Raw genomic sequence first — 14897 nt, 5'->3', positions numbered from 1 at the left:
GTTCTAAATACAAAAGATACATTGTTGGTACATTATATTAAATAGTAACATTTCTGTTTGTTACTGGTGTAAGTACAAGAGACAGCTTGTTCATAAATTATATTAAATACCAAAACTATTGGTTGTTACTGGTCTAAATACAACTCATACGTTATTAGTACATGAGGTTAAATTCCAAAACTACTGTTTGTTACTGGCGTAAATAATATAGATACCTTGTTGATAATTTAGATTAATTATTATACTACTGTTTGTTACTGGTATAAATAACAATTATACGTTACATTAAGTGCTAAAACTACTGTTTGTTACTGATGTAAATACACGATATACATTGCTGGTGAATAAGATTAAATACAAGAACTTCTGTGTGTTACTGGTATAAATACAGCAGATTTGTTGTTTATACGTTAGATTAAATACAAAAACTACTGATTTTACTCATGTAAATACAACAGATAGATTGTTGATAAATTATATTAAATACTAAAACTACTGTTCGTTACTGGTATAAATACAACAGATACATTGTTGATAAATCAGATGAAGTACCAAAAACTACTGTTTGTTGCAGCTGGGAGCACATAACATACATTGTTGATAGATTAGATTAAATACTTAAACTATTGTTGGAGCGTTAGATTAAATACTGAAACTACTGTTTGTTACTCGTGTAGATACAACAGATACGTCGTTGGTAGATTAGATTAAATACGAATATCACTGTTCCTTACTTGTACAAATGCAACAGATACATTGTTGGTAGATTAAATTAAATAGTAAAACTACTTTTTATTAATGTTGTAAATACAATAAATACATTTTATTAAATACTATGAGTGCTATTTGGAAATACAGCAGATACATTGTTGATGATTTAGATTAAATACCAAAACTATTACTTGTTACTGTTGTAAATGAACAGATACATTGTTAGTACATTAGATTGAATACTAAAACTACTGCTTGTTACTAATGTAAATACAACAGATACATTTGATTAAATAGTACTAATTCGGTATGGGCTGCAGAAGGACTGACACTGTCCTGTTTAGGAAGTAATTGTAGTGAAACTACATTAGAACCTGTATTGTTATCTTTAAAAACGATTTCTACTGGTGATGTAGAAGGACCTCTACTGTCCTCTTCAGAAACTGATTCTATAGTGGCGAACTAATTACCTATAATGTGCTCTTTAGAAGTAATTCTTCTGTTGTTTTGTGTAACTCTTAGTTCAATCTTACACCTCACGTGTGCTTATAACTTTACTTGTTGCCTGGTTTTATATCATCTTAATTGTAGGTTTGCAAACTATTAGAATAATATTCAATTTTTTTATTAATGTTCACGGACTTTACTGTCTAAATACGTACGCTTTTTATTTTATTAGATAACAAAAGGCGCATATACATGTACAATCTTATATGGATTGTACAACGATGTATTAAACATTTATGATTTTTTTTTCTTTTAAAGATCTACGGTATATATTAGAAAAACATAATAACTTTACTTAAGTACTGTAAAGGTTTTCGCCCAACAAAACGTAAGGAAAAAATGTACCCGTGTAACAACTGTAATTTTCTCTTTCTTAAAAATAGGGTTAACTAATGTTAGGTGTGAAAGAAATGGATTTAGATTTCATTTTCTGCTATTAGAATTTTTTGTATAATTCGATAAGTCCTGTATTTAAAGAAGTGGTACTGCTCTAAAGATACTGATTTTTACTGCGTATGTTGTAGTGTCATCTAGTTTTTATTTAATAATATTTTATGTTTCGCTTTATTTGTGAAACCATTATGACCACCTTATCCTACAGATGTTTTTCTTCTCATAAGACCGGTCTTTCCTTATGTTTAATGTATATACCTCTTGATATAGTATATCAGTAAATCTGACATTTTATTGTACTTGGTTTATGTTATTTTAGTGTATCTACTTTCATATTGCAGCTGGTTGAATTTACTATAGCATTTGTTTAGAGAACACTACTTTTATGGACACTTCATTTCACTTAAACAGGTTACTTAGACATGCAGAAGCGTTGTTTGTTCCAAAGTCCTTATAGAGTTTGTCTCTTTGAGTGATGTTTCAAAGCCCTTATAGACTTTCTCTTACTAGGTGATGCTCCAAAGTCCTTAGAGAGTTTGTCTCTCTAGGTGATATTCCAAAGTCCTTAGAGAGTTTGTCTCTCTAGGTGATATTCCAAAGTCCTTACAAAGTTTGTCTCTCTAGGTGATATTCCAAAGTCCTTACAGAGTTTGTCTCTCTAGGTGATATTCCAAAGTGCTTACAGAGTTTGTCTCTCTAGATGATATTCCAAAGTCCTTACAAAGTTTGTCTCTCTAGGTGATATTCCAAAGTCCTTACAGAGTTTGTCTCTCTAGGTGATATTCCAAAGTCCTTACAAAGTTTGTCTCTCTAGGTGATATTCCAAAGTCCTTACAGAGTTTGTCTCTCTAGGTGATATTCCAAAGTCCTTACAGAGTTTGTCTCTCTAGGTGATATTCCAAAGTCCTTACAAAGTTTGTCTCTCTAGGTGATATTCCAAAGTCCTTACAGAGTTTGTCTCTCTAGGTGATATTCCAAAGTCCTTACAAAGTTTGTCTCTCAAGGTGATATTCCAAAATCTTTACAGAGTTTGTCTCTCTAGGTGATATTCCAAAGTCCTTACAAAGTTTGTCTCTCTATGGTGATATTACAAAGTCCTTACAGAGTTTGTCTCTCTAGGTGATATTCCAAAGTCCTTACAGAGTTTGTCTCTCTAGGTGATATTCCAAAGTCCTTACAGAGTTTGTCTCTCTAGGTGATATTCCAAAGTCCTTACAAAGTTTGTCTCTCTGGGTGATATTCCAAAGTCCTTACAGAGTTTGTCTCTCTAGGTGATATTCCAAAGTCCTTACAGAGTTTGTCTCTCTAGGTGATATTCCAAAGTCCTTACAAAGTTTGTCTCTCTGGGTGATATTCCAAAGTCCTTACAGAGTTTGTCTCTCTAGGTGATATTCCAAAGTCCTTACAGAGTTTGTCTCTCTAGGTGATATTCCAAAGTCCTTACAAAGTTTGTCTCTCTAGGTGATATTCCAAAGTCCTTACAGAGTTTGTCTCTCTAGGTGATATTCCAAAGTCCTTACAAAGTTTGTCTCTCAAGGTGATATTCCAAAATCTTTACAGAGTTTGTCTCTCTAGGTGATATTCCAAAGTCCTTACAGAGTTTGTCTCTCTAGGTGATATTCCAAAGTCCTTACAGAGTTTGTCTCTCTAGGTGATATTCCAAAGTCCTTACAAAGTTTGTCTCTCTATGGTGATATTACAAAGTCCTTACAGAGTTTGTCTCTCTAGGTGATATTCCAAAGTCCTTACAGAGTTTGTCTTTCTAGGTGATATTCCAAAGTCCTTACAGAGTTTGTCTCTCTAGGTGATATTCCAAAGTCCTTACAAAGTTTGTCTCTCTGGGTGATATTCCAAAGTCCTTACAGAGTTTGTCTCTCTAGGTGATATTCCAAAGTCCTTACAGAGTTTGTCTCTCCAGGTGATATTCCAAAGTCCTTACAAAGTTTGTCTCTCTGGGTGATATTCCAAAGTCCTTACAGAGTTTGTCTCTCTAGGTGATATTCCAAAGTCCTTACAGAGTTTGTCTCTCCAGGTGATATTCCAAAGTCCTTACAAAGTTTGTCTCTCTAGGTGATATTCCAAAGTCCTTACAGAGTTTGTCTCTCTAGGTGATATTCCAAAGTCCTTACAGAGTTTGTCTCTCTAGGTGATATTCCAAAGTCCTTACAGAGTTTGTCTCTCTAGGTGATATTCCAAAGTCCTTACAGAGTTTGTCTCTCTAGGTGATATTCCAAAGTCCTTACAGAGTTTGTCTCTCTAGGTGATATTCCAAAGTCCTTACAGATTTTGTCTCTCTAGGTGATATTCCAAAGTCCTTACAGAGTTTGTCTCTCTAGGTGATATTCCAAAGTCCTTGCAGAGTTTGTCTCTCTAGGTGATATTCCAAAGTCCTTACAGAGTTTGTCTCTCTAGGTGATATTCCAAAGTTTTTACAGAGTTTGTCTCTCTAGGTGATATTCCAAAGTCCTTACAGAGTTTGTCTCTCTAGGTGATATTCCAAAGTCCTTACAGAGTTTGTCTCTCTAGGTGATATTCCAAAGTCCTTACAGAGTTTGTCTCTCTAGGTGATATTCCAAAGTCCTTACAGAGTTTGTCTCTCTAGGTGATATTCCAAGTCCTTACAGAGTCCTAGGTGATATTCCAAAGTACAGAGTTTGTCTCTCTAGGTGATATTCCAAAGTCCTTACAGAGTTTGTCTCTCTAGGTGATATTCCAAAGTCCTTACAGAGTTTGTCTCTCTAGGTGATATTCCAAAGTCCTTACAGAGTTTGTCTCTCTAGGTGATATTCCAAAGTCCTTACAGAGTTTGTCTCTCTAGGTGATATTCCAAAGTCCTTACAGAGTTTGTCTCTCTAGGTGATATTCCAAAGTCCTTACAGAGTTTGTCTCTCTAGGTGATATTCCAAAGTCCTTACAGAGTTTGTCTCTCTAGGTGATATTCCAAAGTCCTTACAGAGTTTGTCTCTCTAGGTGATATTCCAAAGTCCTTACAGAGTTTGTCTCTCTAGGTGATATTCCAAAGTCCTTACAGAGTTTGTCTCTCTAGGTGATATCCCAAAGTCCTTACAGAGTTTGTCTCTCTAGGTGATATTCCAAAGTCCTTACAGAGTTTGTCTCTCTAGGTGATATTCCAAAGTCCTTACAAAGTTTGTCTCTCATAGTGATATTCCAAAATCTTTACAGAGTTTGTCTCTCTAGGTGATATTCCAAAGTCCTTACAGAGTTTGTCTCTCTAGGTGATATTCCAAAGTCCTTACAGAGTTTGTCTCTCTAGTTGATATTCCAAAGTCCTTACAGAGTTTGTCTCTCTAGGTGATATTCCAAAGTCCTTACAGAGTTTGTCTCTCTAGGTGATATTCCAAAGTCCTTACAGAGTTTGCTTAAGTAGGTGATTTTCAAATGTCTATAATGAGTCTAACACTAGATGTTTTCCTGAAGTAGTTTGTAGTGACTGTCGACCAGTGATTCTCAATATGAATGTTCTGTACATTTTTAATGGAATATTTGGCCTTTTAAGACCTTGATCATGCGACCTAGAGTTGTTTTCTATCATACCACAAGCCTCCTTACTCAGAACGTGAATATATAAGAAAGAAATATCATTGGTTCATATAAGAGTGTAACACTAGGATATGGAATTGAACTAAAAATTTCATGAAAGAATAATAATAATTGGTCATTTGTCTTTCTAGGTCAAGTAGCACTTACAAAATGCACACCTAAACTATGACATTAAAATTAATGATGACGTATCGAGTTTAAATATCCAGGGGTTATTTTAGTGTACTTTAGATACACGAATCTAGAATATCAGAAAAAAAATATTTTCTTACATAGAGAGAAAGCACCTAATATGGAGTATTGTGGAACCAAGTACAGCTCTGAGTTCTCAGCAGAAGTTACTCCGCTACATGTGGCAACACAGAAAGGGAATTTCATTATTGTTAGTTTACTTCTAGAACGTGGCCATAGAGTTGAAAGACCCCACATTCCTTCTTGTAAGTAGTCAAAATATTCTACTTTTGAGAAGATCCTACGAAAGAGAATATATAGTAAATACTAAGAACATCTCTTTTATTGTGCTTGAAACTCATAAGTTGAAACACAATATCACAGAGAGTTGCTTAAAGTGATGTTTAAGCCTTTGTAGAATTTCGTTTCTATGCTAACGAAGTTTGAATATAATATCAAGTTTCGTTAGTAGTGAAATATAAACTTAAACAAGAAGGACTGGTAGTCAACATGAGAACGTTTTAACATTGTTATTATTTTATATTCCACGTCTCTGTACGATGTGATATTTTTATTTTTATAAGTACCGACTGAAAAGAAATATTGATTACCATGTTTTGTTATTTGTTATTAAACACTCAATAACTAACAGAGAAACTGGCTAACAATCAATTAAGTAACAGAGAAGCTAGCTGCCAGTCAAGGAATTACCCATTAAGTAACAAAGAAGTTAGCTGCCAATCAAGGAATTTTTCAATAAGTAACAAAGAAGTTAGCTGCTAATCAAGGAATTACCCATTAAGTAACAAAGAAGTTAGCTGCCAATCAAGGAATTACCCATTAAGTAACAAAGAAGTTAGCTGCCAATCAGGAAATTACCCATTAAGTAACAAAGAAGTTAGCTGCCAATCAGGAAATTACCCATTAAGTAACAAAGAAGTTAGTTGCCAATCAAGGAATTACCCATTAAGTAACAAAGAAGTTAGCTGCCAGTCAAGGAATTACCCATTAAGTAACAAAGAAGTTAGCTGCCAATCAAGGAATTACCCATTAAGTAACAAAGAAGTTAGCTGCCAATCAAGGAATTACCCAATAAGTAACAAAGAAACTAGCTGCCAGTTTCTTTGTATTACCCATTAAGTGACAAAGCTAGCTGCCAATCAAGGAATTACCCAATAAGTAACAAAGAAGCTAGCTGCCAGTCAAGGAATTACCCATTAAGTGACAAAGCTAGCTGCCACTCAGGAAATTACTCATTAACTAACAGAGAAGTTAGCTGCCAATACGTAAACTACTCATTAAGTAACAGAAAAGCTGGCTGCCAGTCAGGAAATTATTCATTCACTAACAGTGAAGTTAGCTGCCAAGAAGGATAGTACTCATGAAGTAACAGAGATCCTGGCAACCAATCAGGAAATTATAATCAGTGATGTCGAGAAACCCACTTGTTGAGAAATTTATATGCAAAAATGGCTCGTTTGGGTTGAAAAAAGTTGTTCCTTTACAGAAATGTTTACATTTTATAAAAAAAAATTACTAATATTTTCTAAACTATCAAAGTCGCTTGTTATCAAGTCGTTATAAGAGATACATCACTTTGTTAAACTGTGGTCCCCACACAAATGTAATGTTTCTGGTAGTAAGAAACATGTTACTGGAGTTCCACACCAGAAATCTTTACCAAAACTTGTACACTTCTTGTGACATAGGCTATAGTTGATGAACCTGGTATTTGCCTCTTACAGGCAACGTGTTCTCTCTATAACTCCTATATAATTTTCTGATTCGCAGCCAACTTCTCTGTTAGTTAATGAGTGATTTCCTGATTGGCAGCTAACTTTTTTTACTTCATGAGTAATTTCCTGATTGATTTTTATATGCAAAAACGGCTCGTTTGGGTTGAGAAAATATTTTACATAGAACTTTTTATATAAGTGTGAAATTAATAAAGAACTGGTCAGGTGGTTAAAGACTAATAATCTGAGGGTTACGGGTTTGAATTCTTGTGACACCAAACATGCTCGCTTTTTGTAGCCTGGGGGCGTTATAATGTGACAGTCAATCTCTCTAATCGTTGGTAAAAGAGTGGCCCAAGAGTTAGCAGGGGATGGTGATGACTAGCTTCTTTCCATCTAGTCTTACACTGCTAAATTAGGGACGGCTAGCGAAGATAGCTTTCATGTAGGTTTGCGCGAAATTCAAAACAAACCTAGCCAATCACAAAGAACTAACCACAGCATCCCAAGAGACTTAAGAAGTGGATACAGTGAGAAAAGTGTATGTACAACCTCATATATATTATAATGAGATATTAATCTCAGATATTGAGAGAGGTCACCATCTGATTAGAATGTATACAACAGATGCGGGTAATAAGTATTGGGAAATGTAACGTGTGATTCGAAAATGAAGAAATTATTATACATTGGAAGATAACTAGGAAACGTGTTAACAGGAAAATGAAGTTATTGGGTAAGAATTATCTAACTTTATTTCTATCGGATAAAAAGGATATTATTTCGGAATTCTGGAAAATGTAACTATAATTTTAATGTGATGTGACCATACATTGTGGGGAAGTTTTACCAATTGGTTCAAAGAGACATAGCTATCTGATGGAAGGAAGTGAAATCACATTAAAAGGAAACGTGTCATGCGTGGACATACGAAAGAAGATGTCGCTGTGTAGATGTCACCATATGACCGACGTACTAGGAAACAAATACTTTCAAGCTCTGAACATTTTGTTTGTTTGTTTTTGTTTTTGAATTTCGCGCAAAGCTAGCTGTCCCTAATTTAGCAGTGTAAGACTAGAGGGAAAGCAGCTAGTCATCACCACCCACTGCCAACTCTTGGGCTACTCTTTTACCAACGAATAGTAGGATTGGCTGTCACATTGTAATGCCTCCACAGCTTAAAGGGCGAGCATGATTTGTGCGACAGGGATTCGAAGCCGCGACCCTTAGATTACGAGTCGAACGCCTTAACCCACTTGGTCATACCAGGCCTAAACATTTTGACTTAGGTTGATTGATGTGTCCGATACGTGTTATGTAATTAATTATTCGCCTAAGTTTTTGAAATGAATAACAAGAAATAAGGAGACTGTTTTGTGATTTCCTTTAAGATTAATACAAATGACAAGTTATATACATATCTCACTGTACTTTGTCTTCTTTCACCGACAGGTTTATGTAACGTCTGCAAGGAAGGCTTGAAGAGTCGTTTCTATGATCTCGCCTCATGGAGAATGAATTGTTACCGGGCCATTTCCAGTCCAATTTATGTCTCCCTTACCGCTGATGATCCCATAATAGCGACATTTCTTTTGCAAGATGAGCTCGAATTGTGTACTAATATGGACGAACAGTATCATGTAAGGAAGGGTGGCAGTTCTGTTAACACACTCATATATGTAGTAAAGAGGGTGGCAGTGGTTTTAACACACTGATATATATAGTAAGGAAGGTGGTGGCAATGTGTGGAGAGTCACAAAAATTAGATTATTTATCGAGGTAAAGTAGGTGGTCTTGTCTGGAGAGTTACAAAACATAGATTTATTTATCTAGATAGAGTACGTGGTCACGTGTCGAGAGTTACAAAACGTAGATTTATTTTCGAGGTTGGGTACATAGTCGTATGGAGAGTTATAAAACTTACATTTATTTATCTAGGTGGAGTACATGGTCATGTATCGAAAGTTACAAGTCTTAGATTTATTTATATAGGTAGAAGACGTGGTCATATATGGAGAGTAACAGAACTTAGATTTATTTACCTATAGAGAGAACGTGGTCATGTGTACAGAGTTACCAAAACTTAAGATTTATTTATCTAAGTAGAGTACATAGACATGTGTGCAGAGTTACAAAACTCAGATTTATTTATCTAAGTAGAGTACGTAGACATGTGTGCAGAGTTACAAAACAGATTTATTTATCTAGGTAGAGTATGGGGACGTGTGGTGTGTCACAAAACATAGATTTATTTATATAAATAGAGTACGTGGTCATGTGTGGAGAACTCAAAACTTAGATTTGTTTATCTAAGTAGAGTACGTGGTCAAGATTTATTTATGTGGGTAGAGCAGAGATGCCAACCATTACGATTTGAGCTTAATCATTACGATTTTGGTGTATACATTACGATTATACGCTCATACAGACAAACATTACGACTTGTTGCAACTTCCAAATTATTATATATTATATAGGCCTATACAATAAAGTGATAAATTGTTCCCCCAGGGCTTGAAAGGGGTGAAAAGAAAATTTCTAGTGAGATACAAATAAATTTTGATAATAAATAAAAGACATAGTCCAAATGGCTACTTGCAACAATCATGTTTGTGCTTGAAATAATAAAAAAATATTTGTATTTCCGACGTCTACCAATAGTTTGAGTGCGGTGCTTTTCTATACTGGGTACGTGGGGGAACCCATAGTTACGTTATCAGTGCTTGTCAGCCAATCAGTGCTCGCGTAGATGGGTATTTCTCGTTTTCTAAGCGGCATAGAAACACCAATGAGATCGTTCACAAGATGGAAAAAAAGAGGCCTCGTTCACCAGATTGTCTTGTATCTGGCAACTCTAAAAAGATAAAAACTGTGAATCAAAAATTTAGGAAAGAGTATAATGCAAAATATTCGGTCATTGCATCAAAAGTCAATGACAGTCATACGTTTTGTACAGTTTGTCACATTTATTTTTCTGTGGCACATGGCAGGATAAACGATTGTTACGGACATACAAAGTCGGCATCTCACCAAGAAAAGGCTGAGGTGAACACAAAAACGATGCAGATAACGACATTTATGAGTAAGAATTCAGAATATGAAACCATAAATGCAAAAGTGATGTTCACGCAATTCGTCATTGTTCATAATTTGCTCCTAGCTGTAGCCGATCATGCAGGACATCTATTCAGAAAAATGTTCCCAGACTCTGATATAGCAAAAAAATATTGCTGTGCTAGAACCAAAATTACAGCTATTGTACAAATGTCGGGTTGTGAAGATGACAAAATTATTTCAAGCATACTTACTAACAGTGTTTACAGTTTAGCCACAGATGGATCCACAGACATGGATGACTCATGGATGGTTGTACGATATCTTGACCATTTGCTTGGAAAAATTGTTTGTTCTCTTTTGACAATGGTGGAATGGAAAGAAACTTCAACGGGAAAGAATATTTTCAAGCTTTTGGACCACGAACTAACAAAGAGGAAAATCCCATGGGAAAACTGTCTTAGTTTTTCTTCAGACAATGCCTCAGTTATGTCGGTATAGGTAAAGGTGTGATGGGACACATCTCAAGACGACAGCCTAGCATTTACTTATGGGCTGTGTCTGTCACCTGATTGCTATCTAGAAAGCTTCCAGAGAACTGCCCTGCCCAGTTTATGATATACTGATATCTACTATTTTCTGGACAGCAGAAAACAACATTTCAAAGAGTGTCAAGGATTGTATGACAAAGAAACAAGAAAAATTCTACAACTTGTTAACACAAGATGGTTATCACTTGGAGTGTGCCTCAACAGAATATTGGACATGTGGAAGCCATTGAAGAAGTACTTTCACTGTGAAAAGGAAAATCTAGATTAAAAAAGATCTAAACGTGCAGATCAGTCAGGCAGCAAGACTTTAACAGTCAGGATATTCTCACAGGGACACAGTCAAGACATTCTCTCAGCCACACAGGGACACAAGACAACAGTTTCCAAAAGCAGACAAAGAAACATTTGATATAACTCAATATATGTTTAGGCAGTCTGACCTTGAACTAAAGAAGAGACAATCAATGAAAAAAGAGAAGAAAACGACAGCTAGCAAGGAAGTAACCAAGAAAAGTTACGTACAGAGCAAGTTAAATAAGTTAACAGTTTTCTTGGACAACAAAATAAACTTGTTATTTTGTTTTTTCTTCACACTGCAATTCCTCTATTTGAGCAAGCCAATTTGATATTGCAAAAAGAAAAACCTTGCATACACATTATGCATAAAACTCTGATTACACAAGTTAAAAATATACTTGTCAGATACATCAAGTCAAAATATTTTGAAGGCAACATCACTGAACTTGACTACAACAATGAATCCTTACACAAGTCTGATGAGGCAGTTTCTATTGGAAATGCTGCCAAGGAATACATTGTTAAATATTAAAAGGACCTGGACCTGATCAGCTTCTACACCAGTGTCAAGAAATTCTATATTGCAGGTACAAATTACATGATGAAACATTTCCCTCTAAATGATGAACTTCTGATTCACACAGAGGTTGCTGATCCAAAACTGAAAGTGAGCAAAGATTTCTCAATTTTGAGCAGTATTATAACACACAAGATGTGTATGCAGTCAAATGGACGATGTTGTTATAACTCTCAACCATCCAGAGACATTCTCATAAAAGCAAAGGCTGCAACAGCTGCCAAACTATTACAATAAGTGTCATAAACTAGTTCTTACACAAAGGCTTTTTCTGCTTACTGTTTGTACTTGTTGAATGTTGTTTTATCACTATGTTTGTCACTCTGAACTAAATAAAAGACATAATTTCAAAATATATTTTTTTAATTTATTTATTAAATACACAAAACACAGTCATGCAGAAGTGATCTTCATGCAATCATGGTCATAAATGAGCAATCTATAGCAGTAATAAATATTAATAGTTATAAAAATAATGTAATAATAAACAGCTTATAGATATTGGTCAGGCCTAGTAGCTGCAAATGATAAAGGGTTCTGTCTACAATCATTTCGCTCAGTCATTTGAAATAGTTGGCATCTCTGGGCAGAGTATGTGGTTATGTGTGGAAAAACATAACTTAGATATATTTATCTCTGTAGTGTTCGTGGTTATGTGTAGAGAGTTACAAAATTATATTTATCTGTGTAGAGTACGTGGTCACGTGCGGAAAGTTACTTAGATTAATTTATTTAGGTAGAGTACGTGGTCATGTGTGGAGAGTTACTTAGATTTATTTATGTACGTAGAGTACGTATTCAATTGTGGAGAGTTACGAAGCTTAAATTTATTTATCTACATATAGTACGTAGTCACGTATGGAGAGTGATAAATCTTAGATTCGTTTCTCTAAGTAGATTATGTAGTCGTGTGTGGGGAGTTCAGAAACATAGATTTATTTATGCAGGTGAGTATGTGGTCAAGTGCGGAGAATCAGAAAACCTAGATTTATTTATCGATGTAGAGTAAGTGGTCATGTGTGGAGTGTCACAAAGTTTAGATATATTTATCTAGGTAGAATATGTGACTATATATCTAGAGTTAGAAAATTTAGATTTGTTTATCTTAGTACTGTACCTAGTCATGTATGCAGGGTTACAAAACTTAGATTTATTCATGTAGGAAGAGTATGTGGTCATGTAAGGAGAGTTACAAAAATTAGATTTATTTATCTTGGTAGAGTACTTGTTCATGTATGGAGAGTTACAAAAATTAGATTTATTTATCTTGGTAGAGTACTTGTTCATGTATGGAGAGTTATAAAAATTAAGTTGTTTATCTTGGTAGAGTACTTGTTCATGTATGGAGAGTTATAAAAATTAATTTGTTTATCTTGGTAGAGTACTTGTTCATGTATGCAGAGTTATAAAAATTAATTTGTTTATCTTGGTAGAGTACTTGTTCATGTATGCAGAGTTATAAAAATTACATTTGTTTATCTTGGTAGAGTACTTGTTCATGTATGGAGAGTTATAAAAATTAATTTGTTTATCTTGGTAGAGTACTTGTTCATGTATGAAGAGTTATAAAAATTAGATTTGTTTATCTTGGTAGAGTACTTGTTCATGTATGAAGAGTTATAAAAATTAGATTTGTTTATCTTGGTAGAGTACTTGTTCATGTATGGAGAGTTATAAAAAATTAGATTTGTTTATCTTGGTAGAGTACTTGTTCATGTATGAAGAGTTATAAAAATTAATTTGTTTATCTTGGTACAGTACTTGTTCATGTATGAATAGTTATAAAAATTAGATTTGTCTATCTTGGTAGAGTACTTGTTCATGTATGAAGAGTTATAAAAATTAATTTGTTTATCTTGGTAGAGTACTTGTTCATGTATGAAGAGTTATAAAAATTAGATTTGTTTATCTTGGTAGAGTACTTGTTCATGTATGGAGAGTTATAAAAATTAGATTTGTTTATCTTGGTAGAGTACTTGTTCATGTATGAAGAGTTTTTAAAAATTAGATTTGTTTTTCTTGGTAGAGTACTTGTTCATGTATGAAGAGTTATAAAAAATTAGATTTGTTTATCTTGGTAGAGTACTTGTTCATGTATGAAGAGTTTTTAAAAATTAGATTTGTTTTTCTTGGTAGAGTACTTGTTCATGTATGAAGAGTTTTTAAAAATTAGATTTGTTTTTCTTGGTAGAGTGCCTGGTTATGTGTGGAGAGCAATAAATCTTGGATTTGTTTATCTAGATAAAGTATGTGGTCATGTGTGCAGAGTTAGGAAACTAAGACTTATTTATCTACGTAGAGTAAATGGTGATGTATAAATAGTTATGAAACTTAGATTTGTTTATCTCAGTAGAGATTGTTGTCGTGTGTGGAGCATTACAGAAATTATATTTATTTATAAAGATGACAATATGTGGTCATGTTTTGAGAGTTACAAAAGTTAAGATTTATCTATGTTGGTGCAGTACATGATCATGTACGAAGTGTTACACAACATATATTTATGTACATAGGTGGAGTATGTGGTCATGTGTCGAGAGTTGCGTGAGTTTGCTGTAGACCTCATCTCATTATGTGAATCTCAACTGGAAGTGAAAATTATGCTTTCTAGAGACACAGAGTTCTCAGACACCAGATATATACACACTGTTTATCCAACCCTCTATCTAGCCTTAGAACATGAACAGAAAGAGGTAAGTGTTTTCTTGACTTAAGTGGAAAATTTGATTTATTTTCCAAGATTTGAATTTAGAAGAAACATAGCCGTGAAAAAACAGTATTCTATAATAAGTTGTAATATTAAATTTAATGAATTATTAAGGCGTGCGACTCGTAATCTTAGGGTCGCGGGTTCGCATTCCCGTCGCGCCAAACATGCTCGTCCTTTCAGCTGTGGAGGCGTTATAATGTGACGGTCACTCCCACTATTCATTGGTAAAAGAGTAGCTTAAGAGTTGGCGGTGGGTGGTGATGACTAGCTGCCTTCCCCCTAGTCTTACACTGCTACATTAGGGACGCCTAGCACAGCTAGCCCTCGAGTAGCTTTGTGCGAAATTCCAAACGAAAACGAATTATTAAGTAATATTAATTATTTAAAAGGAGCAAGTAGAATATATAGTTTAATACACTTAAAGTTTCATACATTTGTTTGTCCAATGTACTTTAATAATCTAGTTTTTAACAAGTTATTAAACCTTATCAGAAATACATCGCTAATGATACGAAAGAAAAAATTAGCTTCTTGTATAATATTACGTCTGCTCAATCAGTTAACTGAATATATACTAGAAGTAATACGGATACATATATTTCACTGAAAATAAATCCCTTTCACTAACA

At 34.4% G+C, this 14897-nt stretch overlaps 1 protein-coding gene across 2 annotated transcripts in view; it reads left to right on the top strand.

Moving 5' to 3' along the window:
* The window catches only part of LOC143256197 (short transient receptor potential channel 4-like), a 59899-nt gene that overhangs the window by 19067 nt on the left and 25935 nt on the right, over window positions 1-14897 (top strand). For both annotated transcript variants that reach the window (XM_076513067.1, XM_076513066.1), the window contains exons 4-6: window positions 5449-5609; window positions 8532-8719; window positions 14072-14251. In XM_076513067.1, the coding sequence (XP_076369182.1) occupies window positions 5449-5609; window positions 8532-8719; window positions 14072-14251 (529 nt within the window). The remainder of the gene's footprint in view (window positions 1-5448; window positions 5610-8531; window positions 8720-14071; window positions 14252-14897) is intronic.

The sequence above is a fragment of the Tachypleus tridentatus genome, chromosome 7, assembly GCF_004210375.1.
Source record: "Tachypleus tridentatus isolate NWPU-2018 chromosome 7, ASM421037v1, whole genome shotgun sequence".
In the NCBI taxonomy this organism is placed as follows: domain Eukaryota; kingdom Metazoa; phylum Arthropoda; class Merostomata; order Xiphosura; family Limulidae; genus Tachypleus; species Tachypleus tridentatus.
The sequence above is the reverse complement of the archived record's forward strand: the minus strand, read 5'-3'. Positions and strand labels throughout refer to the sequence as shown.